The following is a 27,484-nucleotide window of genomic DNA, read 5'->3' as shown; positions in this document are numbered from 1 at the left end:
TTCCCAAGTTATCGCATTCACAATATTTTCTGAAAATCTGACCTCTGACCTCAAGGTCAAGGTCACAGAGGTTCAAACTTGAGATGTTTAGTAGATACACGTATGGTCCTATGTCCTTTCAATCTTTACTTTACATTCACAAAACTCCATCTGACTGATTTATTCAGTTTTTATACTTTTTAAATCAATACATACCTTCTTTCCTAATGTGAACTAAAATGTGTTTGCTTGAGGTTTAAAGGCTAAATTCTGGCGCCCCCAGTGGTGATTATGCAATATAGTGCATCCTAATCATTTGAAAGCTCACAATTCAATTTGCAAATACAGGTTCTACACTTGACACTGTACTGATGGACAATGACTGATAATGTCTGTCTTCACACTTACAAAAGGTCCTCCAGAGCAGGTAAAGTGGTTCTCTGGATTATAAATCTCCACCAGGATGTGAAAGACGAAGAAGAACCTGCTACTGATGTACAGATACACAAAACAGGAATGCGCTTATCTCTGTGTGTGATTCCTTTTTCTATCTTTCATGTTTTGCCAAGTTCGCCTATCACAGGCCAAGTTTCATAGTTCGCTAAGTTCGCCTATAGGCGGGTCCCAATGTTACAGGTGCTGTAAGACCGCTGTCAGCGAGAGTAGCATTCCCGCTTTTCCTGTTTGCACATCAGCAGCAGATTCTTATTCTTCTTTTTGTCCACATATTCTTTGCTCTCCCCCCTTCCCCTCTCTAACTCTATTCTTTTCACTGAGCTCTCAACCTCATGTGTTTTTTCGCCTACTTATTTATACCACTAACAGTCAACTCAGAGTTAAACTCATTTTGCGACCCGCACAATCCTAAAAATAAATAAATAAAGATATTCTTCATTTAATATAATAATCTGAAATATTCAGATTTGGCCTGTTAATAAATAAAATAATCAGAAACTGTAAGATTCCATGAAAGTTGATAAGAAGCTTAATATGCCAGACAGACTTTTATATCGCAGCAGATGGCCGCCCCTCCCTGAGCCTGGTTCTGCTGGAGGTTTCTTCCTGTTAAAAGGGAGTTTTTCCTTCCCACTGTCGCCAAAGTGCTTGCTCATAGGGGTCATATGATTGTTGGGTTTTCTCTGTATTTATTATTGTGCTATCTACTGTACAATATAAAGCGCCTTGAGGCGACTTTTGTTGTGATTTGGCGCTATATAAATAAAATTGAATTGAATTGAATTGAAATTGAATATGCACATAGAATAAAGATCATTATATGATCCCAATAATGCTCACGCAGTTCTTTATGTTGAAGTAACAATTATATAAAAGCGTCCAAGGAAACATTTTTAAAAGAGTAAAACTGACGCAACTTGGAGCAGCTAACGGATAAACCAAAATTAGGGACATTGTTTGAGAATGACTCTGTATGCATGTGTATACGTATACACACATCTTATGTTCACGGTATGTGTGCTTGTGTGTGAATGTGTACACTTTTGTATATGTATGTGCATATTTCCTTGTACACATATATTTTACAAACATATATGGATGTCTTACAATGTTTTCTATAATGGACTGTTGTTATACGTCGATGTTCAAAGCTTAAACCAATTTATTGGGAGAGAATTATTTAGAATTATTTTATCGATTATCAATATTATTTTTATAATATTACTGTATTATTAAATTTGGTTATTTTGGTCATTCGCACCTGGCTTCCCCATCCCCCACTCACTGTGTTTAAAAACTAATAGATGCAGCTTACATCAGCACATACATGAAAATCTAACCGAGAGAACAAACAGACTGGCGACCTTTGACGAATGTATGAAATAATAACAGGGAAAGATAACTTTTTAAAAATGAATTTATTTTTGGTTTGTAAACAACATCAACAATGTTTAATCTGTGAAGGCACTGTTGGATGCTGAAGGCCCCGCAGGCCCGGGTCACTGATGGTCTTGGTCACTCGGGCCTGTGAATCCAGTTCCTGAGGAACTCCATCATCATTCCCTCGAGGAATATCGCAGCAAGCCTCCCTCTGTCACCGTAAAGGATCACAGCCAGTCCGTCAGCCTGGTCGTAGATGAGATGGAGACGAAACCGCAAACCCACAGGCAGGACGTACAACGGAATGGCACCTTCACCGTGTGCATCCATTGCTGCTTCAAGTCTGTCAGAAGGAAAAACAAATCATATGTCACATAAGTCGAGTAAAACTGACGCAACTTGGAGCAGCTAACGGGCAAAAGTCAACCAAAATTAGGAACCGGTATATTTCATCCTCAAGTTACTTACCTTTGTTAATTGAAGAAGATAATTATATCCTGATCCTTCTCTGAAGGACGCACTGCAGTGAAACAGGCTGGATTATAAATCTCCACCAGAATGTGAAAGAAGAAGAAGAATCTGCTGCTGATGCACCAACACACAAATCAGTTATGCGCAGTTATGTTCCCCTGCTTAGTTACGTCGACTTGTCCCTGTCAGGCGGGATACACGTCACAGATGGAACGCCTATGCCAGAAAGAGAGACATAGGTGTAGAGAGAAAAGCAGTCCTGTTTTTCCTGTTTTAACTGTTCCACAAACCTTCTTCATTTAACCTGATAATCTAAACGATTTTGATTACGCGTGTAAACAAATAAAATAATCAGAAACTGCAAGATTCCGTGATAGTTGATAAGTAGGCTATTATCCCAGACTGACTTTTATATGTGCATAGAATAATGATCATTATATGATCATAATAATGCTCACACAGTTGTGTTGAAGTAACAACAATGAAGAGGCGTCCAAGAAAACACTGCAGTGCTTTTAAACGAGTAAAACTGACAACTTGGAGCAGCTAACAAGCAACAGTCAACCAAAATTAGGAGCAATGTTAAACCGGTACATTTGATCCTTAACTCACTTCCTTTTATTAACTGAAGAAGATCATATTCTGATCCTTCATTTCAAGGATACACTGCAGTGAAACGGGCTGGATTATAAATCTAAACCAGAATGTGAAAGAAGAATGAATATAGAACCACAGACTACCCTCTCTCTGAGCACTCATCTTTATATGTTTCTCTTTATGGCCTCCCTCACACTGGTTCGTTATTCACTCAGTCTCACTCAGGTTAGCCAAGGGTATATGCGCATATATTTGACATCTTTTCTGTCATACACTATTTCTATGCAGTCTTAGGCCGTGAAGTAGAAGCTGAGAAACGCAGTTTTCCTGTTCTGAGTCACGTGTGTATTTATGATACAGTCATAAAAAAAAAAAAGCCCAGAGCGAGCCCTTCTCCGATTGGTCACCACAGGTGGCTCCAAGGTCTGACACAGCGGAGCTCGGTAAGTAGGTAGGAGATCTGACACTAGTGTAGGAACGCACACAGAATAGGTGTGCCCTCTGACACCCGCCCTCCATCAGGGCAATGTCTTTTGTGTATAATTGGTGTATAACTACACCGGCGGCAGAAGAGCGGCACACTCCACTTCTTACATCGCCTGAGGATAATAAGGGAGGATAAAGGATCATTTTCTTCAGCCTTGTTAATAAAGGTAAGACTTACAGACTTTGGATTTAAAATACAAACACTTGAAGGCAGTGTTTGTATTTTAAACAAAACTTGTTCATAATGATTGCGTTAACGGATTTATCCAAATTTAAAACCAAAATTTAAACTAAACAAATAAGCTCAGTTGCAGTAAAGACCGCATTTTAGTTTCAAACATAATGTTTGAAACTAAAATGTTTGCTCCTGCTCCTGCTCTCACACGTAAACCTTCGCTCATACAAGCCTTGGGATGTTTTCTTTGAAGTTATTTCAGTGTTGTTATTTCGATACAGATAACTGATCATTGGACTCGGACTAGAACACGGACAAACATTAGGTCGTCGGACTCTCAGCCTCTTCATACTTCTGGATTGTTATGACCTTACCAGCGTTCATTGCTGATAAGTTTTATGTGATCTTTGACTCATCTGTGATTTGTTCTCCTTCTGTCAGGTTTGAAGCAGTAATGGATGAAGACGGTGAAGGAGCCGCTCGGGCACAGCTGTGTGTCCTGCAGCTGCGCTCCTTTCACTTGCATCTCTACTACGACCGGACTGACGGGCTGGTTGCCATGCTGTACAGAGGGACACAGAGGCTTGCTGTCATATTCTTCCGGAGAGTCCTGACGGCGATCATCCAGACGGTTATCCAGAATGGGGACTACAGGCATAGCAGTGTGTGACCGAGACCGTCAGTGCCTGAGCTTACATGGAGAAAGCAGCCGCCTTACCTCAATATGACATGGACAGACTGAATGTTGGAGTTTATATCTTTGTATTTGTTTTTGAATCCCATAAATAAATAAATGAATATTATTTTTAAAAAAAACGCACATCAGTTATCTTTCATTTTATTAATCCATGCACCAATTTTTGCTCTAGACACTGGAGAAGTCTCCAGTAATAAAATGTTCTTTTTTGTCACCTTTTCCAACTTTAATGCGCATCTGCGCCAAAAGACGATTAAAACAAACGTCAAAAATATGAAAGTTTACTTCTAATATAGGGAAAAATAATGGAAGTTAGATGTATAGTTCTCAGAATAATTAACCCTCTAGCGCAGAGCACTATTAAACCCATGTTCACTGTATAGTTTTTAAAATTAAAAAAGCACCAAAGATCAACAATAAGTTGTGAATTGTGGACAAAGCTTCATAGAAAGAGGCTTCTTTCTGTTTCTGTGCCAATGTCTGACAAAACCTGCAGCCAGTGCACTGTGTCATGAACTTGTTTTATATCTCCTATGATCTGACTGAGCAAAGCAGCCAGTCTCTCTCTGTCTGTGTGTGTCTGAAGAAGCAAAAGTCTAAGGAGCTTGGGGGAAAAGGCAAGAAGCAAACAAGTGTGGGGGCAGGGTTTTTCCGCACTTGTTTTTCTCCTCTATCGTCAAAAACTGCGGGTTTGCAGTCATTGTGTTTAAATATTGTCACCAAATTCCACAAGCTTCTGCACTGTAGCGGGTCTTAATAGGATTTCTTGCTTATTTATCTGCTTCATACATAACATAACACACTGGTCTATGAAAGAAAAGATCGACATGTAGGGAAAGCTCATAGCGCTAACCTCAACATCAGTCGCCTGTTTAAAACTATTTGACTTCTTTTTAAAAAGCAAAAAACAAAAACAGAAAGAAGTAAAATAGTTTGAGATGCTGCTCTTCTGTTCTTATTCTGTTATCGAGCTTCTTGATTTTTATTTATTGAAAATACTGTTACCTGGAGGAGGAAATCTTAAATTAATGAATTAATTACCCTTAAATTTTGTGTATTCTGATTAGTGTTGGTTCCTTACAAGTTTGCAGTGTTAGTGGGAAAATATCTACACAATGCACAAAACTTTATAATGTCCCAAGATGAATACACTCCTAAAAAGCTGCAAAGCCCCGTTTACTTCAGACACGTTGATGTTTGAGATTCAGAAATCGAAGAGTTCTTCAGTCACAGTCACAGACTTAATATCACCCACTGTGGAAACTGACATGTTGTAGCTGCAAAAGGGTCAGCGAGAAACAGTGAATTACAAATATATTAGAAAAAATGGAAACAAATAAATCATGTACAAATAAAACAGCTACAACCACACACGAATATAATTTCGCATGTGTCTGTTACATGTGTGCGTATTCTACAGTCTGGCTGCTGATGAAGGACCTGGAATAGACCTTCGTCCGCAACAGAGCTGCTCAGGACCTTTGCAGGCTCATAAAAGACAACCTGTTAGCCAAGCTGTTGTCCATAATAGATATCAGCTTGGCTATATCCTCCTCTCACCCACCATCTCTGTCTTTTCGCATCTTTTCCTGTTCTTAGACACACGTGTATCAGGGCTGGACTGGGACAAAAAATCGGCCCGGGCATTTTGACTAGAGACCGGCCCACCAGGATAGAGATTGAAAATGTGACGTCATTCAGGGGTAAAACCGCAAAGGATTATGGGAACTTGAGGCAAGAGGTACTAGCGCACGCAGGCTTTCAATTGAACTCAGTTACACAGCGATAAAAAGAAACACAAAATATGGCAAGAAGCTGTTGTATTATTAACTGCAATAGCCGGTCGCATGACAGCCACGGGAAGCCGACGGGTAAAGAGATCGGTTTTTTTTATCGGATTACGTCGTTGAAGAGAAATTTTTTAAGCCATGTTTCTGAAGTAAGCTCACATGTTAGTCTGCTCCAAGCATTCCCACAAAGGTCAGTGTTTTGTAGTAGTTAATATGTCATTTTTCTTTACATAATTGGTGATATAGGTTACAAGCAAGTCTGGTGCTGAACAGAAATTGTTGCGCTATGCTCCTTTATTTATTTTGCATAAATAGTGAATTGTCCTGACACAATATTGCGTTTCGCTTCTGTTATTACCACGGTACATTGACAAAAACATATACTTTTACTCACAGGATAAAACAGTTGTTTTGTGTCACTAATTGTCCAGTGCGATTACAGCATACAATATTATTGTCACTGCTACATTTCTGTAATGCGTACCAGAAATTATTTCCACTACTAATTAATTACCGTTGAGCTCAAAGGTTATATTAATAAACGGTTAACGAATGTGTATTTATGACGACGATTTGTGAGACTGGTAAACTTACCTTTGTTTGTATGATGGTCTTTCGTTCTACACAGTGCATTTCAAGGTCCTGTACCCATCCGTCGGTAAACTGTACCTGGGCTTGTTGCAGTGACCTGAAGTTACTATAAACTTCATGAGTGTATGCACTCACTCCAAGAACCATATAATTATAAATCTGAGCGTGGTGAAAGTTGGGCAGCACGCTAACGTCTTTTGTCCACTCTGTGTGCTCATAAGGGTCTGACCCTTTCACTCCTTTGATTTTTTCCTCGTATCTTTTCTTTGCCTTTTCGTCGAGTCTGTCTTTGTACGGACCGGCATTATTCTCCTTAGTTTTGTACATTCCTTTTTTGTGCGGCAAAGAAAAACCAAGAAGGTATTGGAACCGGAGAATGAACGTTTTGCGGTGCTGCAAATGCTTGCATTTGATGCGGTACTTGGATTGTTTTGCCTCGAGTTCCCGGCATGCAATGCGCGAAAGTCACGTGATCTGTCAATCGCAATAGGAAAAACCTTAAATTAAGACCAAGAACACTAGAGGTGAGACATGATCATTAATTAATATTAAAATTAATAAATGACAGATTTAGTGATATTTTCATAAACACCTCCTTTCCTTTTTTTTGTTCTCCATTTTCTTTAGTTCGTCTATAAGATTGCTAAACAAGGGGGAGGGTGCATCCGGCCTCCTCGGCTGTAATTGGTCCAGCCCAGAGTCGATCATGACCAATTGGCCAATCCAAAACCTTTCATTATATATACCCTTCCTAAAAAAAAAATTTAAAAAAATAGTGATGGGTAGATGAGGCCTCATGAAGCGTTTCAGCACATTCCCCAAACTGTATCGTTACTGTGTCGACACAGTGTTGCTGTTTTGCTCCATACTGACACCTGCTGGACCTTAAATATCATTGCAGGCAACTTACTTGAGACTCACAGCAGACACTGATTCAATGACCTAGTTATACTTGTACACTGTAAGGTATTGTACTTTCCATGAAATCATTTTATATCTTTTACGTTTCAAATATTGTAGACATCTTTAAAATATATTGTGAATGACACTAAGTGAAAATTAAAATGAAAGTATTGTGAATGTAATATTACCCATTTGACTCAGAGTTTATTATAAAATTCTATTCAGAAAAATAAGTTTATCCAGTGTTTTTGCATTCAGTCTGTTGCATTTTTTTGACACCATTTCCCCAGCTTTGGGAAACTCACAGGCACAGATGAAGCTGGGGTACACAAAAACTGTAAAGCCAGGTGGAAAAGGTTCAGATAAGATGTCTTCCTATTCCCCCAGTACGTTAAAGGATCCTCTGATCTTGGAATGTTTCTCTCCGACACTCTCCACAATACTAAGGGGTTGGCAGTCCCTTATAATAAAATTCAGGACTGCCTGGTCCAGAATAGTCTTCCTAGATGCTTGTTTTCAAAATAATAAAACACATATTAATTAAAAAAAAAAAAAAAGTATGATAAAGCTGTTCAGTGTCTATATAGGCCGACCTGTGTTCGTTCTCGGTGTGTTTGTCTCCTGATTTTCATGTTTGGCTCTGTAATGCCTCTGTAACACTGAGGAGGTGCTTTTGTTTGTGTAAGAAAGCGCCGCAGAACAGATGCGACATTTAACCTGCATAAAATGAAATAATTTACACTGCAGGTCACATTGCTGTTTTTCCTATTCTGATAGATTACACTGAAACAAAGACAGACAAACTATTACCTTATTTGCAGTTAAAAGATCAAAATGATCCCGCGCAGCAGAAACATTTCTTTTTCTTTCGGGCTCCATTTTGTTATGGAGAGATGTGTATTTTTTTTTGTTTGTTTGTTTGTTTTTTAATCTTTGCGAGAGTAATTTCGTGTTTTTTTTTGTTTTTGTTTTTTGTGGCGACTCATTCCGTTGACAGATGCGGATGCGGTACTTTTTAAACACAGTTTGGCGCGTTGGCAATGAGCGATACAGCAGCTGTATCGATCACGTGACTTTTTCTTAAAGCGACGCACGCACCGATACAGGCTTCGCTCTGTGAGCTTGATACATGTGTCGGTGCGTCAGTGTTGCAGGACCCATCACTAAAAAAAATCCATCAGCCCATAAAAACAAAAAATCGCCAGCGGCCCACCGGGCAAATGCCCGGTATGCCCGATGGCCAGTCCAGCTATGGCTAGCTATGTGCTCTATTAGCTACTGCTCTATTAAAAGAGTAATTGTATTGATGAAAACTGCTACGTTAAAATGTCATATGGTTTTAGCTTAGTTCTGGTGGCACACTTTGTACTAACAAATTATGGAACGAGGCAATTTCTCTGTTGTAGTTAGCTGTAAAATCGTCCCTCCCGCCACAACATTGGCATTAAGGAATAGTCGGGCGGGGGAGGGGGCTTCTGAACACACCTGCACAGTCAGGGGTGCAGTAGGAAATAAATAAGTAGGATTGGCGTTGCACAACGTCTTTTGTGCAGAAACAAATAATGGTTGTAAACTGTGGAGGAGAATAACTCAGTGGTTGCCAAAAATGTGAGATCAAAAGGCACTGAGAGTGATGTTTGTCAGGACTGAAATTAACTCAGAAAAGAAGTTGCTTCACGTGATAGAGCTGTTGAGTGCGAGACCTGTCAGCGGTCTGGTTTAGCATTTGAAGCCTCGCTACGTGCTTCCAAACTGCTGCATTTAATCTCAGAGAAAACTAACACAGAGAAGTAAAGCAAGTGTGTAAGTTCATCTCTGTATGTTTGCATAGTATTTCCATGTTGAGCTTAACAACCGATGTATGGAGCCACAGCTGGACTGGCTGTCGGAGTTTTGTATTGAGGGGGAAAGGAAGCGATTTGTTTCGTACTTCAGCTAGAATGAAAAAAGACACAAAGCTGGAGTTATTCGGTGTCTTCACGCTGAACAGCTAAAACTTCTTCCCTCATTCTCCCCCCTCCCTCTCCTGTTACTACTTCAATCATGAAACTGATCAATTATCAGCTGATCGGCTTTTCTGTCGCTAGTCCCGTCTCTCGTTTGTTAATCGCCCAGTTTGCGCTAGAAAGAGGAAAACGGCAGATAAACAACAGCAGCACGTTTAAGCTTGATAAGCTGTTGCTAGAATTTTTTTTAATATTACTTTCTAGTATCCGCTTGTGTTTTCTGGAGCCACAGCCGTAATAGCTGCTGGTCATGATATCAGTTTGGATATGTGGTGAGAAGGAAACATGAAGGTGAAACCAGGAGATGTTTTTACTGAATCATCAGAGCTGAACAGGTAATGAAGAAACAGGTTTACATTTTAGGTGACATGAATGAGTTGAAGGGAAGTTATGAGCTGTTTCTGAGAGACAAATAACACCAGGATCCTTTTCTAAGTAGCTGACAGCTGGTAACTGTGCAGGGGCGGATCTAGCAAAGTTTTGCCAGGGGGCCAGGTAGGGCATTAACAGGGAAAGGGGGGTACAAAGAAATAATTTTCTTTCTCATTCTCATTTAAAATGTCTAGCTTTTAATAAATAATTATCTAAATCTTACAACCAAACTGGTGATCTGGTTAAATGTATAGAAATCCATTACTGTATGTAGTAAATATTAAGTCTAATATATACCCTAGTAATAGTAGTACATATAGCACTTTTTCCTTTGGGAAGGTACCATCTGTGCTGTCTGCAACTGTATTGAAGAAAAATGTTGAATCTAATTATTGTAGAAAAATAATTGATTTCTGTGCATTAAAGTAGATTACGTCAATTAAGCATTATGAGGCAGAGGGTGGGGGGTGGTTTCCTAATATTTTTGCTGGGAGTTGGCAGCCCTATTAGTTAGGTTGTTTAATATTTCTATGTACTGTTTAGAATACCTGAATAAGGAGGATGGTGTCAGTTTTTTAGGTTGATGAGTATTGCTGAAGTATAAAATATTTTGGGTGCAGTGTATTTTTTGCATACAGGTATAACATAATAGCTTTAATGTTTTGTTTTTTTTAAACTGAGTATGAACTTATACAAAATGCAGCAAAATATTTATAAAAAACAGTTTTATTTATTATAAAATACACTATCGGATTCATATCGGCATCGGCAGATAATCAAATTTATGATATCGGTATCGGACATAAAAAAGTGGTATCGTGCCATCTGTAGTTTGTACAGAGGCAGAAGTAAGATTTGTTTTGTTACAAAGGAGTATCATGAAGTAATGCACTAATGGCTTGGAAACGGTAATTGTTTGTCTTTCTAAAGTCCTCATTTAAAATTTTTGTATTTGTGTTCCTTTTCTGGCAGATTTTCTCCCCCTTATGAAGAAAAACAGGAATTTAGTTGGTGTGAGTTAAGAGGATGCAGAGCATAGGGTTACATGGAGGTGGATCATTCACTGTGGTGATCCCTGAAGGAAACAGCCAAGAGAAAGAGGATCAGAGAGCAAAAAAATTGAGGTTTGTGTGCATACATGAGTCTTTACGGTACCCACAGGACTTCTGAAGTACAACCACAGATGAGATTTAACAGCAGGTATCACACATATTTATAGTCTATGGTCACACATGGGTAATGTTAGTTTCTCAGTTCTGTTACAGCTAAATTGTTGGTGTAAATTAAAAAGGTTTCAGAAAGTAGAAAATGAGAGCCTTCCAATTGGGGTACCATATGATACACTAGATACTATAGTAAATGTACACTGTGTGACTATCAGCAGCTTAGAGTAGTGACAGTCATAGTTTTATCCAGTTTTGCAGAGCAATTTCAGAGATGTTTAGGGCTTACATGGCAAGCATGTTTTTAGTTGCACCTCTAAATTTTCTCTGCTCTCTGTTGCTGACGGCAGAGTTCTGCCCCGCTGACCTCACAGGTGAGACACTCCCACCAGCGGACAAAGAGCACAGGAAAATGTGTTGCCAACCACCTGAAACAGACAAATATCTGCTTTTTAAAACCCTTTAAACCCGTTAAATGGACTGATGCCATTCATTTCTTCTTTGATTAACAGTAGTAACATCCTTCATGCACTGTATACTAACCCATATGCTAATCATGCTTTATGAAGTGATGGCAATTGCATTGTAGCATTTAATGAAGAAATAACAAAATAATCATACCAATGATTAAGCACCAGTCTTCTTTTTTTCTGTGTGTGTGTGATACAGGTAAATGCTGAATTCCAGCGTATTACAACACTTCAACTGGAGACGACCTTCGCGGCACAGTTAGACAGAATTACACCTCAGCTGATGACAGTTTTCCAGAAGAAGGGTGGTGTTTCTGGGCAGAAACTTGCCCACCACTTGCAGATCATGCAAGAGGTAAATCTGAATATTGCAAATTCTATTTGGATTTCTTTTGTCTTAAGTGGCAGGTCACTGGTGAGTCAAATAAGCCATTTTAGGTGACCAGCCAAGCAATCTAAATTTTGAAATTTCATATATAAATTTTATTTACTATGTTTGAACTGACATTATGATAAAATTTACTTATTGCGAATGTCAGACATTGTTTGTTTTTTTTTCCAAATTGGTTTAATCAGCTACTCTCTTTAAACAGGCTGAAAGTGATGTTAAAGTGAAAAGGGAAGCAGTTCTCAGGGCACTTTGCCTCTACCTTGGTGAAGAGGACGGAAGCCTTATTCGGGAGTACTTGGTAAGTCATTTAAGTCATTGTAAGCAAGTCATCTACATACACACACACAAACGACTAGATTGGAATTTAATTGTAGAGTTAATTGTTTTTCTTTTACCTTTTTATTAAATGTTTAGGACATTGAAGGAGATGACATCCAGAGAGACCTGAAGAAGCACACCATGGGCATTTATGTCATCAACAAGGAGGATGGACAAAATGGATATTATGATGACACTGGAATATTTGTTGAAGGGAAGATAGTCATAGACAACATTGGATCTCCGGCCCAAGCTTGTGCATTGATGCTTGGAGTAATCTATGCACTAAACCTAGCCTACCCCAAGGAATTGAGGCACTATTATGAATTCATTCAGAAAGTGTTGATGGGATTGGATGGGGAAAAGCTCTCCCCCAAAGTCCTTGGGCTGAAGAACAAAATTGCTACTGGATAGGAAGATTTCTAAAACCACACATCAAGAGAATGCTGTTATGTAAATTACCAATGACTGGTGTTCTTGTGAATAGGAGTGAAACTCTTGTATAACCATCATTCGTTCTCACGTTCTGTGTTATGTTTTGATTGAACATTTTAACTTTCAATAATGAATGTTTCACGTTTGGTACATTTGAGTAGCTTGAAGAGCAACTTTGTAATTATTCAGTTTACCGAAGCAATTTTTCTTTATTCTGGTCCTTGATAGCTGCTGCCCTGCATATAATCAGTGTTAACTCACCCGATTTAAAAAAACAAAAAACAAAACATATGCATGATTACCACACTGCAGCACACTGGTAACACTTTAAAGACTATTAATTGTTTTGAAGCGAGTATGTTAGGTCAGAAAACATGTAAAACATTCAGAATCCTCAAGGAAGGACTAGAATGGAAAGACAGTGGTCAATAAGCAGTAAGGAAAACACAAGTTTAGTTTTAAGTCTAATTACCTTATTAAAATGCAATTTCTAAATGTGGATCGCAGAACAGCAAGTCTGAAACTTTGGTTAGTTTGTGGATGCATCAGTTTCTAATTGTGATACTTTATACTGCTGGCAGTGTTTTATTCTTTTATGTAAGCAGTTTTTTCTTTTTTAGAGGAAGAGAAACATTGGTTAACATTTCTCTTGTCTGTTGTTTCTGTTTTGTTTAAATGGAGCTTTTTAAAGCTATTAGTTCATAGGCAAAAGTTTTGTAATTTGTATTATACAAATTACAGCAATTTTCCTTAGAGATGTGGATTCTTATTCTGTTTGCAACAAATTTTGCATTAATAAAAGATGTGAAAGAATTTTGTAGTTTTCATTATTGAAGTTATTAAAAGAACTACAAATCATGGTAAGCAATATTTTTTTTTAAGTAAAATTTACTTAATTGAAATAGAGAGAAATTAACAATTTGATTGATTTGAATATAACTTTGGGACATAAGTTTAAAGGAAACAAATTATTCTCGTGCACTTAACACGACCTTAGTTGGAATTACTAATAATATTTGACTAAGTTGTATCCACAACAGTTAAGTTAAAGTAGCTTAAAAATATATGTTGGTTTAACTCGCTTAAATTAAATTCAGTGTACTTAAAAAATATTTCTGGATTCAAACAAATTTATTTCGTGCAACCACTTGTCATAAAAAATTTGAGTAAATTGAACAAAACATTTTTTTCAGTGCAGTTATACTGCGTAATATGACTTTAAACACGAAGCTCAGATTTGTAATAAAATATTGCATATTCGATAAATGTTTGTTTTATTGTTCATTGTTTATTTTAAGGTATCAAAGGTTCAGAAGCATGTAAAAAATTTTACAACTGGTAACATCAAAGAGAAATGATTAAGCATTAGGACATGACATCTATATTTCATGTATCAGTATTGGGATTTGGAATTTTTTCGGGGTCCAGATCTTGTCTGTTTAAGGGGAGATCTCAAAATTGTATCCATCAAAGATCCGGTGCGGATTGTTCTGGATACTGTGCATCATCATCAGTGCGCATCTGTGACGAACAATAAGCTATCTTTTGGGCGGTAGGCCGTCGTGATAAAGTGCTTTTACTCCACTCAGCCAAACTGACTCAGTGAGACCAAACTCCGCTCTAATTTCTGCTTGTCTTCTGACTCTCAAAAAGAGAGGAGTAAAAGAAGGAAAATAACTTATCGTTGACTGCAAATACATTTGTGACGTTTACGTTAAACGAAAGAGAACAATCAGGAACTCCATGTCTACAGTTTTGTTTTAGCTGAAGTACTGCTATCTTTTGCAAATTCATTCCTGTCACCTTTAGCGCTCACTATTATTGACAGCTATTGATAGCTATTAGTGAAAAATGCGTGAGAGCATCTCTTAACTCACAACACAGCAAACGTTAAAGCACATGGGCTACAGCAGCAGCAGAAGCCCACAGCTGGTGCTACTCCTGTCACATAATAACAAGAAACTGAGGCTACAATTCACACAGGCTCACCATAATTGGACAATAGAAGGTTGAACAAAATGCGTCTGGTCTGATGAGTCTCAATTTCTGCTGCAACATGTTGTGCTGTTCTGGCTACTGGTGGTGTAACGCTGTGGGGATAATTTCTTGGCACACTTTTTAGTGCCGAGTATTGTTTAAGCACCAAAGCCTACCTCAGTATTGTTGCTGACCGTGTCCTTTATGACCCCACTGTACCCATCTTCATCCTTCTTCATCCTTCATCCTACCATTAATTAATGCTTCAATCTCTAATAATCAGCTATGTACCACAGCCCTTCAAGCTGGCAGTAGTTAAACCTTTATTTAAAAAAACCATCTCTTGACCCAGTAGTCTTAGCCAATTATAAGACAATCTCCACCCTTCTTTTATTTCAAAAAATCTTGAAGGAGTAGTTGTCAAACAGCTAACAGATCATCTGCAGAGGAATAGCTTATTTTCAAAGTTTCAGTCCAGGGTACACCTCGTCTTTCGCCCTATGACAGGATAGACTCCAGGCACCTGCGACTCTAAGATTAGATAGATACATCTTTTGGGAGAAACAAATTCCTGGCAGTGGATGACAAACTGAATAAGTTAACATAGATAAATTGACACGAGTATAACTTCCCCCCCCCCCACTAAGATCACATCTACTTCCATGAAAACAGAAATGAGCTACAGCTATGTTACAAAGGCAGATGTTTAAAACTGGCAATAAATATAAACTCTTCTTAACTCAAAGATGAAAAAAGGACAAATTTCATTTTCAATCAGTTCACAAACTCATTTATTGCAGCGCACTTATGTGTAGACATTCATTTCCTTTCCACAGGACGGTAAGAGAACATTTCACCTGCTATCTTTAAAAAACTTTTCTGTACATCCTCCACCAAGAGGAGATTTACTAAGTCAACACCGGCTGGAGTCCCCTAACACGGATTCAAAGGGAAAACGGGGGCAGCTAGTTATAAAAACTCTAAGTTAGCACAGCAGCTGCATCCAAATGTCAACAATACAAAAATAAATAATTGAGATTTTTTTTTCTGGATGAAAAATGGTGTAAATTGTTAATATTCTGATGTTGGTTAAGAGCAGGTTCTAATCTATGCAGTGCAAATGGAATATTTTACAACACATTTTCTCATCTGTACAAGTACAGCGCCACACTCACACTCAAGTCAACACACAGGTCCATCTTTACCCAACAATTCATCGCAGCACTTTGCTGTTTTCCCGCCTGTTTCACTGTTTTTAGTGGAATGTCAAATATCACAGGCCTTCTGTCCTGACACAGTTTCAGCACTCATCAAGAGTCCTCTGCACTTTTATGTAAACCATAAAAGAGATGCTGTCTGAACCGTCGTGGTTCACTCTGTGCTAGAGTAGAGAATGAGAGTCACAGCTCTGAGTTATGATCAGAATAAGACATGTTAGCTGAACAAATACAGTATGTTACTGTTAAAAATGCAGCTTTAAAAAAGACTGAAGCCAGGAAACCTCTGCTGTCTGTGTTTCTCTGTTGTTTTAATCTGTGGGAATCAGTGGTGTGGCACCTTCATGCTTCAGATTGATGTCTCTGTTTTTCATGATCTCTACTTTCCAAACAGCTGCTGTCACATGTGTTATCACAGAGATCAATACTCCTGTGAGACCTGCTTTGAGTACAGGGCATCTGGAATGTTATGAATCTATTTTAGTGATTGATAATTAGTGATTGTCCATAGCCTCAGTCCTCTCCCATTTAAATGTGATGCTCCAACACAAAGCTACACAGAGCCCCAGTGTGAGCCTGTACATGTGAACATTCATTAAGACTCTGATCACAACAACCAGGGCTGTTGACAAAAATGCAACCTCGACTGAGATTTCCTTAAACTGTACAAAAAGTCAGGTGAACTTGATTTACTTACTCTTCTTCAGAAAGTGCACAAAGTTAGAGTCAGAGTCTGTACACTGTTTCACACCGAGCTGATACGAGTATAGCTACGACAGATTTAAGCCAAGGAGGCAAAAGGCTACGAGCAAGGCTGCTGACATGCACACACACAGATATTCTGTACAGTGATCAATCGCTTTATACAGCTTCTGTAAGGAAAAGCAACTCAACTAGTCTGAAGAGATTCATTACAGCTTTCCAGGAAGTTTACAACAACAGTTCCACTTTTAGGCAGCTGCTTGGAAAACCTCTTTAAAGCAAAGCAAAGAAACATGAAACGGCCAACGTCATCTTCCGAGGCAAACGGAAGAAGCAGTACCATGTTCATCCAGCTGGAGATGTTCGAAAGTCTCCCTGTTCCCCAAAGTTGAAGCAGGAACAGTAAGAGTTTGTGTCTCTGCTGCTGAGAGGATCAGTTCAGATGAAAGGTGCTCCAAAACATTTAAGGCACCACTGGACGCTGGGAGTAGGCGGGCGATCGATGCAGTGCAGAGACTTGCGCTGCTCCGCACTCAGCTGGTTGTATGCGTTGTGGTACTCTCTGTCGAAGGCCTCTGCGTGATGATGACGCAGATATGACTTAGGAACGTTTCACGTCATCGCTTTTCATCACCTTCAAACTCTTACAGTTCACTATAGGTCACAGCTGATGTCACTAGTTAATCTCACTCACCTACGTCGATGTTCTCCTGTCCCAAAGCCACCAGTGACAGAAACAGTATTTCTCTATAGACGCTCCTGGGAGACATTCACACACACCAGGCATCAGACACTTTTCTAATGCACTGCAGCAAAAATCACAACTAAGAGCTTAAAGAAAGACTAAATATGAAACAGTGAGTAGAGAAGGAGGAGCAGAACTGACCTCTGTCGTTTGACCCCTTCTGGACGCCGTTTGATCTCTCGGATCAGCAGGTTGATCGGCCCGTAGACGTCGTTGGTCTGGATGTTGCGAACAATGGTGTTGAGGAGAGTGCGGACCTCCTGGTGGTCTGTTGGCCCCAGAGTTCCCCTCTTCTCCACTGGGAGCACAAACACCAAAGCATCAGAGAGTCTGCTGAAATCTTCTTTTAGCAAAGATCCTCCACTCTGATCTGTTCTGCTCAGAAGTGGTGATTATGCAGTATAGCTCATCCCAATAATCTGAAAGCTCACAATTCAATTTTCAAATACAGGTTCTACACTTGACACTGTACTGATGGACAATGACTGATAATGTCTGTCTTTACACTTACAAAAGGTCCTCCAGAGCAGGTAAAGTGGTTCTCCGGGTTCTTGGTGCAGGTTGATGTTGTCCCACAGGAGCTGTACGTACACCTGCTTACTGTCCTGTGGCAGTGACGTCAGAGGCAGCTGCAAGAATAAACCATGACATTATAGCACAGCTTACTTGGTGCTCGCTAATTAACAGGATATCCTCTGTAAAGGAATGAGTTTGCTGTGTTGGGTCTAGATGACTGAAGCCTTCTTATATGTGGTGTGCACATCACTGCTGGCTTCAGTCTATTACAGTCACAGCATTTCATCTTTTATGTGTGGGTCAGTTTCATAAAACGATTTCTTAGGGCTTCATTTAGACATAGTCCTCTACTCTATACCCCAATGACGGACGATGCCACAGTTTTCTTATGACAGCACGGAATAGGAAGATGAGAGCGATTCTGACTTTTTTTTGGTCTTCTTTGTCTTTACAAACAGTAAATAAGCAGCACACAGTATAGTAAGAAAACTTTATCAGCTTTTGTGAAATAGCTGAAATATTCCATCCCCCAACGTTCTGAAACTAATTTAGACTCTGGTATAAAAATTCCTAGTTCTTCCTACAAGTTCCTGTGGACAGTAATGTATACCTTGAGATTGAAAAACTTAGAAGAGAAAATTGCATTTAACCAGACGTTATGTCTAACCTGCACTCCGTTGTTGCAGTGTTCAGAAGTGAGGATGAGACCGGGCAGGTGAGAGGGCAGGTCCAGGCGGCGGAAATACCACACCAGGTTCCAGAAAATGATTGGGTGCTGGCTGAGGAACTTGTGGGTGTAGATCACCTGGACAGATAAACCACAAAGTGAAACTTAAAGGATCTTGAATCTGCTGGCTGACACTTGCTATATACATCAAATCATGAGAGAATATCTTTATATTTATACCTGATCTCCCTCATTCTCCAGCAACGTTTCCAGCTCCTTGCGCAGTACCAAGGGGCTGAGGTACGGCACAGACACTGGTTTGGGATTTGGCCGCTTTGTCCCCATGCCGTCCTGAAAACACACAGAATTCCACTTATTGACTCCATGCGGATAAAAGCATTACTGTCAGTGATAGCTTGGAAGAGAAAGGAGGCACTGACCGACACTTCCTGCAAACTGCAGGGAAGGCTAGTGGTGGAGACGTCTTAGAGAAATTCAGTTTTGTGTTTTTAACCATGGCACAATAAACTGTTAAATTATCTGGACAAAAGGAAAACAATGTAGTTTAATTTCACCTTTTTTGCTGAGTATGCTTTTGAGGGGCTGCGGTATCTCACCAAACCATTCTTCAAAATGTTCAAGTACGACATAATATGAATATTTAAAAAAAAAAAAAAAAAAAAAAAAAAATTCTAGACAGCAGATTATAACCAGAAACCCAACTCACCTTACTGGATAAGAATTCCTCTTCAAGAGAAAACAGTCGGTAGTTGTTGTTCATGTAAGACGCTCAAAATAATAAAAATCACGGAGGACTCACCGCTTATTAAATCCCCTATGAGGGTGTTTTGAAGAGAAGGAGGCATCTTCATCAGCTCCACTTTGAATATTTTTTCCACTGTGGCCAGCGTGTTCTCCATTTTGGCCTCCAGCTCATTTACGCGTTCCTGCGCTCTAAGGAAAGATGGATGGCTTTACGTGTGTGCGGCTGCAGCGAGGCTCCACCTCACCTTCTTTCTCAAACTGTTGGATGAATAGAGCCAGCTTGGTGCGTCGCATTTCCCGGCTCAGCTCTTCTTTACTCTGCACGCTTCTTGTGTTTTTGTCCGCCTTGGCGCCATCTCCAGACTGTTCTCCACGGCCGCGCATCTGACGCCGCAGCACTTTTAATGAAGATATCCATGCACTCAGCGGAGCAGAAGTAATGAGGTTATTCTAGAGCTGTCCGTGTTGCTTGGCGGAATGATACACCTGGACTTCACAGTGATCAACCACAAAATTTGAACTAATGTTAAAAGAGCTAACTGTACTCAGAATTTTCAGCTTCTTTTATGTCACCACTGGGTAGCAGTGTTTTACAAGACATTGTTTGATGAAGAGCACATCCAGATAAGTATTCATGGCGCTTTTTTGGCTCCACATCATGAGTTTGTAATTGTCACGAGGGAGTAACAGTTTGTTGTGCTGATACAGGGGTAGACTGGAGGACCTTTATGAATCTGACATGTTCCATGTGTATTTCTATGTTATGTATAATCCACATTATGCATAACTTTCCATGTACATGTCTTACTCTCCAATAATGTACAGGCAACTGTCTTCAAGAAAACACTCTTGATCCATCTGGAGATTCCACAGGCCCTGAATAACTGTAGTAGGGCTGTGAGTGAGGAGAGTTTGTTTGCTGCATTGTCAGAATCAGAATCCCAGATTTTATTAATCTCACAGGGAAATTGAGTTGTCATAGTAGCAAATATACAGCCGACATCAAGCACTTATATAAAATGAGTGTAGAAAGAGAGATACTGATCGATAAGATTTAAGATAAATAGATAAATATAGAGATACAATATATGTACATGTAAATATAAAAGGACAAGTATGTGTACAAATATATGTCGTGGTGTAAAAAAGTGACATGGTGCATTGAGGTGTGTTTAATTCTGTTCCACATGTGTGGACCTGAACCAACTGGATGAATGAAAGAGTCTGATAGCAGCAGGAAGGAACAACCTCCTCTAACGATCCCTCAAACAGCCAGGTTGAGGGAACCTGTTGCTGAAACAGCTCTTCAGATTGTCCAGTGTGTCGTGGAGGGGGTGGGACTCATTGTCCATGATTGCCTGCAGTCTTGCCAGGATTCTGTCACTGATCACCTCCTCCAGCGTAGTGAACTTCATGCCAACAACAGACTCGGCCTTCCTGATGAGTTTGTTCAGTCTGTTTGCGTCCTTTGCTTTGATGCCTGCACCCCAGCACGCCACAGCAAAGACGATGGTGCTCACAACAACAGACAGATATAACATACAGAGCAGCCTGCTGCATACATTGAAGGATCTGCGCCTTCATAGAAAGTAAAGCCGACTCAAACCCTTTTTGTAGGCAGCGTCCGTTTTGGCAGACCACTCTAGCTTGTGATCCAGTTGAACTCCCAGATATTTGTATGATGTGATTATTTCGACATAAGTCCTGCCAATGCAGACAGGTGAGGGTTGGGATCTGTTTCATGGCTCAAGAGTTGGGAGTTCGCCTTGTAATCGGAAGGTTACCGGTTCGAGCCCCGGCTCGGACAGTCTCGGTCGTTGTGTCCTTGGGCAAGACACTTCACCCGTTGCCTACTGGTGGTGGTCAGAGGGCCCGGTGGCGCCAGTGTCCGCAGCCTCGCCTCTGTCAGTGCGCCCAGGGTGGCTGTGGCTACAACGTAGCTTGCCATCACCAGTGTATGAATGTGTGTGTGAATGGGTGAATGACTGGATATGTAAAGCGCTTTGGGGTCCTTAGGGACCATAAAAGCGCTATATAAATACAGGCCATTTACCATTTTACCATTTCTCCTAAAGTCCACCACCAGCTCCTTTGTTTAGGCCACAGTCAGCTGCAGGCCATTCACCCCACACAACCTCACAAAGCGATCAGTCCTCTGTACTCTTCCCATCCCATCTTCACACTTCCAAGAATGGCCGTGTCATCAGAGAATTTCTGGAGGAGACAAGTTTCTGTGATGTACTTGAACTGTATAGATGGTGAAGAGGAAAGGGGACAGCACAGCTCCCTGGGTGTTGCTGTTCAGACAGATTGTATTTGGTCTTAGGTGGTGGTGGTGGGGTATATTTCATAAACCACAAGATTAAACAGGCCCTTTTTCTGCGCCACTGAGAAGTCAACTGCCTTCCACTGGTCACGTGACACCTTAAGTAACCGACATCAGCACCATTTAACCTGGTGCTGAGTGGCTTTTTGAGTTTCATCAGTTCAAACAAACAGATGACTGATTATTCTGACTACTTTATATTTATCAATTCTGTGACACTTAAACTAATGTCTTGTTAAAGTTGGCAGAGATTATTTTGAAGCAGGCGTGATGAGTGTCTCCTTTAATGAGCACACGATCACTGAACTATAAAATGCAAACAGCCCAAACACCCATTAAAGAAACAGGTTAGCTTCTAAAGTGCTCTATAGTTGTCTAATGTAAGTCTCAGGAAACAACATATCTGTAATACACAGATTTATCTGAACTGTTTCAGGTGTGTGGCCAACATGACACATGAGAACTGTGTCATGATCCTGGGCCATGTTGGCCCAGCATTCTTAGTAGTTGTGTGTTTTTGTATTTTGCTCTTTATTTATGCATTGGTTCCTAGGTTGTTCAGTTAAGATGTTCCTTATTTGGTTACCCTCTGTGTGCCCTTCCGTATCTGTGAACCCTCGTTTCCCCTCCTTGTGTTTTAGTTCATGCTTTCCCCAGCCCACTGTGTCGTGCACTCGCTCCTCCTGTCTGAACCTCTGTACTTCCTGTTTTACCTTGTCAGTCTCCCGTCAGTGTTGCGTTCACTCCTGCCGTGTCTTGTTATGATTATCAGTGTCACCTGTGTTCCCCGTGTGCTCCCACTTCCCTCGTTAACCCTCTGTGTATTTATGTCTGTGGGCGTTTATCAATATGCGTACTTGTGCGTACTTGCGTTCTCGTGTACTCGTGATACGTCATCAGTCGGAGACCAAGTACTGTTCCAATTCGAAGTACGCATCAAGTCGAGAACGCGAAAAAGTCCCGGATGTGTTCTCGATCCGCCCGTTTTATCGAGCATGCATCGGTGTGGACTTGGGACAGCTATATATCCCAGAATGCATTTCGTCCAAAACTCAACAGCGGACTCCCGGCACATCGTTTTCAACCCCCCCGCTCTCGCGGACTTCTCACTACTCAGGTTAAAGAAACTCCAGCAGCTGTCTATAGTATTGAGTGTCCACTAGAATAGAAATAAAAGCGTTCTAACATCTCACCTGCTTGTTTTTATTAAGGTATGTACACGTATGTACATGTACACTATTTTTATTAATAGAGGTTTCACTACTGAGGTTAAAAATGATATATAAGTCACTTAGATCACTTCTAAATGTTAATGTTTGGTTTATTTCAGTGTTTTATTTGTTCCTGAGTAAACCGGTTTGGCTGTGATTACAGTTAAGCTTCATAACATGTTACTCACAGTTAAATTAGGAGGGACGGCAGTAAAACTCCGGACCTGTGACATCATCACGTACGCAGGTGTTCCAATTGTACATATCGCGAGTCCGTGCTCGCGTTCTCGGCGGGTACGTACTCCCGTGCGTTCTCTGCGAGTATGTACTCACCGAGAACGCGAGTATGTACTCGCGTACTTGAGCATTGATAAACGGCCAAGAAACTTTCATTTTGATGCACTAATTACAAAGCGCCATGTGAGTGACGTTTCCTTTCCAGAGCACACATTTTTGTGGGAACTGGTTCTACTGGAGGTGCATCAATGAAACACCCATTGAGTGTTTTTGGTTTGAGTTTTTTTTGTACTTTTGTACTTAAATTTCTGCTGCAAGAATTTTCTTGATAGACATTGCTATACTAATGTCTGAATATACCAATATTCTCCTATTTTTGCTGTTGATTTCCTGGTAGGCATAAACCAATAAAAAACTTTTACAAATAATTTAATAATAAATTATAATAATAAGTAATTAAAACATACCAACCTTTGCCAAATACATTTAGTGATTGAAAGCAGATCGTCTTCATAAATACACATGTGCAGGGGCGGAGCGGGGGGGGGTAGCTTACTGGGCTTAAGCCCGGGTTGTTTTTTCAGAAGCCCGGGTCTTTTGGAGTGTAATTTTTCATAGTTAGATGCCTGGCTGACAACTGTATAAAACAAAAACTACACACAATATTCGAAGCACATAGTGCACACTTTGGGAATTTACGACTGTGCATAAATCCCCCCTAATATTGGTATGATCCGAGCTCAGGCACTAAGCGGGACGGGGCAGCTGCTGCCTACGAGTGCGCTGTTAAGAGAAACGGAGCTAGGCAGACAGAGGAGAACTGAAGTCTGACCAGGTACCAAAGCAAATCATTCATACTGTACAAATAATGTAAATATGACGGTGTATCACGAAAGATTGATATCAAACTGATCACTTGACCCATATTACGTTACTTGCTCTTCAAGTGAATCAACAAATGGCGAAATGAAAAGCCGAACAACAACGATGCTGTTTCTTTAGAGAGTCTTAGCTTACATGTGTGTTTATTTCATATTTTCAGTTGTTACCCTTCACGGCTAAATAAATCGGTTTCAGTAATGTACTGATATGCAAGAATGGACATAAGGAGCTTCTTTCAAAGAAAAAACTCTGGTAGATGTTATTTGATATATTATGCTTTGTATGTTGTTCAGTATATTCCTATGCAAAAAAAGAGGAATTTCAATACACAGCAGTATATTCACAGTTTAAACCAGATATTTACATACACTTTATGGAAAACACAAGAACATTTTTTTACTGTACAACATCAATTTAGAGTAAACTTGTTTTGTTTTGGATAAATAAATATTGAAATATCTTTTGAATTAGTTAAATGTCAGAATAAAGAGAGACACAGCTGTCTATTTTTTATCCCTTTCATCAAATTTAGGAGTACATATACACTAAGTTTATTGTTAATTAATAAGAAAATTCCTGACGATTCCTTTCTGAGCTGAAGAAGCTTCTGATAGGTTAGTAGAGTCCATGTGAGTAAATTGATGGCACACCTGTGGATGCATATAAGGCAAAACACAGAGCCTGTTTCTTTGACATGGGAAAAATCAAGAGATGTCAACCAAAACACCAGGAAAAGAATTGTGGAGCTCCATAAGTGTGGCTCAATTTTGAATACAATTTGGTGCCATTTGCAATTAAGAAATACAGATAGTTTCTCTCTTTACTCTTAAAGTTAACAAATATGTTTTTTATATTTATCAATCTAAAAAAAAATAAACATTTAGTCTGATTTGATGTTACAATTAAAAAAGTGTTTGTGTTTTTATCTGAAGAGTATGTAAATATCTGGTTTCCACTATATATTTGATGATTGTCAGCACAAAGAGGGAGAGAGAGGAACAGAGAGGGATGGAGAATGAGGACAGAACAGAGATGGAACAAGAGCAGGTGAGACAGACATGTTAGTCAAATGGTTGTTTACCAAAAGTATCACCGTATCATAGGTACTCATGTATCTCGTACCTAGTGTTTCTTTTTAGGTTTGTTATTTTTCAAGTTATATATTTATTAAGTTATGCAGGCTTGTTTGCACAACAAGGCTAAATAATTATATAAACTTTTCTGAATCTAAATAGTGGACTTTGGTAGAATTAAAAAAATAAGTGTAGTGCAGGTCTATGATGATTTTTAGTGCTACTATCATCTAGTTCTGATTCTGGTTCTGTCTTGGTTAAGTCCCAAGTAGTCCTGATTTTGAACTGTTGTAGTCCTGTTTTAATTGTGGATCAAAAACTAGTTTAAGGTGTCCTGCATATGTGACATATATATTTTTCCCTATATGAAGTCATTCTTTTTTGAACAAAACTCAAAACAGAGCCAATTAATCTTTCAGTCATTTCTAGCCCCCAAAAAAAAAAAAAATCCCACATGCATACTACCCGTTAGGGCTAAGCCCCGGGTGTTTCAAATGTCTGGCTCCGCCTCTGGTATAAGTGTGGTTAATCTAATAAACATTTGTAAGGTGATGGCAGTTACTGTGAATGTACAGCAGGTGATTAGTAATAAACAGTCAGACAATGACCCTGACAATCTCATTCAATCTTGCAGATTGAATGCACTTTCTGCGGAAAGTGGTACCACACAGTGTGTGTGGACTGCCCCTGTGCAGAAGGCGACTACAAATGTTTCGGGTGCTAAATAAACAGAAAAAAATGATCCCTGTTGTCTTTGCTTACTGATTGGTTTTAGTGTTGACAATCCACATTGCTGGGATTGCATCTTTCAACATGTTTGTGGGTAGATTTGGATGTAGCAGGGGTAAGTGCAGCCACTCAGCCTCTATACTCAATGTGATCATAGCAGCAGGTGCAGATGTGTCACAAGTTAATCTAGTAGTAGGCTATGGTATTTGGCCACAGGTGGCAGCAGTGGACTGACCTCCATTTGAGACTGCTCCAGCTGCTATGGGATAGTGGATCTGCTACAAATTGAAGATCATATGCAAGTTTTGGAAATTAACCCTTGTATTATGTTGAAAAACAAAAAAATGACATTGATTTTGTTGCGGGTCATTTTGACCCGTACTGTGTAAATCCACTCAGAATTGTAAAAAAAAAAAAAAAATGCAATAAAACAATAGCAACTTTATTTCCCATGAGATAAACATGTAGAACACAGACATACGACAGTTTGACTTTCCGTAACTATTTTAGGAACAATTTGGTAAAGGTTTTTCGTTCTTACAAACACATTTCTTTTGAACTTGCCCAACGTTCTCAGTTTTTCAATGTTCAACATTTTCAATTTTGTCCACATGATGGACAGAAGGTAACTGTGTGCTTTCTGCAGATGTACTTCTTGCATTTCTCACAAAAAGTGCTTTTTCTTTTTTCTTTTTTATAAATTTTATTTTCAGTCACAGCAGAATGTTAATAACAAAACATTGAACATACAGTAGTTTGCTGTTCAGTATTTACAATACCCCAAAAGATAACAGAAATAGAGAAGGAAAACAAACAAACAAACCAAAGAAACCCCTACAAAACAAACAAACAAACAAACAAACAAACAAACGAACAAACAAATATAAAAATAAAATGTATAAGGGACATTCAGTGTACAGTTAACTATGATACTGATATAGAGATATGGCATCCGGTCATGATAAGGTGGTCATTTTAAACGTTTCCATGTACATCAGGAATGGCTGCCATGCCTTAAGAAATTTGGTGGTTGAACCTGCCAGTGTATATCTCACCTTTTCTAAATGTAAAAACCTCATGAGCTCTGCAAGCCACTGTTCATGTGTGGGAGGAGCTTCCTGCTTCCATCTTAAAAGTATAAGGCGCCTTGCGATAAGTGAAGCAAAGGCAGTAGAATTCGAATAGTATTTTGGCAAAGTGATGTTTTGAGGTATCACCCCAAAGATAGCCGTTAGAGCAGAAGGATCATATTTAACGTTATACATCTCTGACAGAGTGTTAAATATAGACACCCAATAGTTATGAAGATTGGGGCATGTCCAAAAGGTATGAAGGAGCGAACCTGTTTCTGCTTTACATCTGTTACACAGAGGGTCAGCTCCTGGATAGAACTTGGCTAACTTTTCCTTGGAGATATGTAATTGGTGTAGGACCTTGAATTGAAGGAGCCCATGCCTGGCACATATCGAAGAAGAGTGTACCCTATGGAGAAAAGATTGCCAGAGTACATCTGTTATAGTCATCCCAAGGTCGTTCTCCCACTGTGCTTTAAGGATGGAGAGAGAAGGAGATTGAACAAAAAGTGGAAGGAATCTTCCTAACTTAGATTTAAAACAAAAGATTTCTACGTCTCCTCCAGACTCAAAAACAGATGACAAACCAATCGACACACCTGAGTCACTGACCTTCTTAAATCCACTCACTCTCACTGGCTCTGTTTATTACTAATCACTGTGTAACTGCTGTAAATTCACAGT

The 27,484-nt window shown here is 39.6% G+C and overlaps 1 protein-coding gene and 1 long non-coding RNA gene across 5 annotated transcripts; one reads left to right on the top strand and one right to left on the bottom strand.

Annotated features, from left to right (window-relative positions):
* The first annotated feature begins 11,847 nt into the window (after nucleotides 1-11,847).
* Nucleotides 11,848-12,439, top strand: LOC120435665. Its single transcript, XR_005609812.1, has 3 exons — nucleotides 11,848-11,891; nucleotides 12,130-12,225; nucleotides 12,342-12,439. It is a non-coding gene; the product is annotated as an uncharacterized LOC120435665 (long non-coding RNA).
* A 2,991-nt stretch (nucleotides 12,440-15,430) lies between these two features.
* Nucleotides 15,431-19,686, bottom strand: LOC116322056 (DENN domain-containing protein 4C-like). Of its 4 annotated transcripts, XM_039604987.1 has the most exons (8): nucleotides 19,325-19,686; nucleotides 18,945-19,044; nucleotides 18,745-18,855; nucleotides 18,505-18,642; nucleotides 17,833-17,950; nucleotides 17,463-17,619; nucleotides 17,271-17,335; nucleotides 15,431-17,151 (listed from the first exon to the last, which is right to left on the bottom strand). In XM_039604987.1, exons 3-8 carry the CDS (start codon nucleotides 18,847-18,849, stop codon nucleotides 17,015-17,017), a joined length of 720 nt encoding a protein of 239 aa, XP_039460921.1. In that variant the 5' UTR covers nucleotides 18,850-18,855; nucleotides 18,945-19,044; nucleotides 19,325-19,686; the 3' UTR covers nucleotides 15,431-17,014. The 4 variants fall into 4 exon arrangements, with proteins under 4 accessions (XP_039460921.1, XP_039460926.1, XP_039460929.1 ...); XM_039604992.1 differs by lacking the exon at nucleotides 18,945-19,044; XM_039604995.1 differs by lacking the exon at nucleotides 18,945-19,044 and having other exon boundaries at nucleotides 19,515-19,686.
* Nucleotides 19,687-27,484: the final 7,798 nt, after the last annotated feature.

This window comes from Oreochromis aureus, linkage group 3 (genome assembly GCF_013358895.1).
Source record: "Oreochromis aureus strain Israel breed Guangdong linkage group 3, ZZ_aureus, whole genome shotgun sequence".
Taxonomy (NCBI): Eukaryota; Metazoa; Chordata; class Actinopteri; order Cichliformes; family Cichlidae; genus Oreochromis; species Oreochromis aureus.
Note: the sequence above shows the minus strand (reverse complement) of the source record. Positions and strands in the feature narration are given on the sequence as shown.

Coding starts and splice junctions, on each gene's coding strand:
- LOC116322056 (XM_039604986.1), bottom strand. CDS start 19,285: ATGAACAACAACTACCGACTGTTTTCTCTTGAAGAGGAATTCTTATCC. Junction 18,856..19,231: donor AGGAATTCTTATCCAGTAAG/GTGAGTTGGGTT, acceptor GTGTGTTTTCAG/GACGGCATGGGGACAAAGCG. Junction 18,643..18,744: donor TGGAGAATGAGGGAGATCAG/GTATAAATATAA, acceptor TTATCTGTCCAG/GTGATCTACACCCACAAGTT.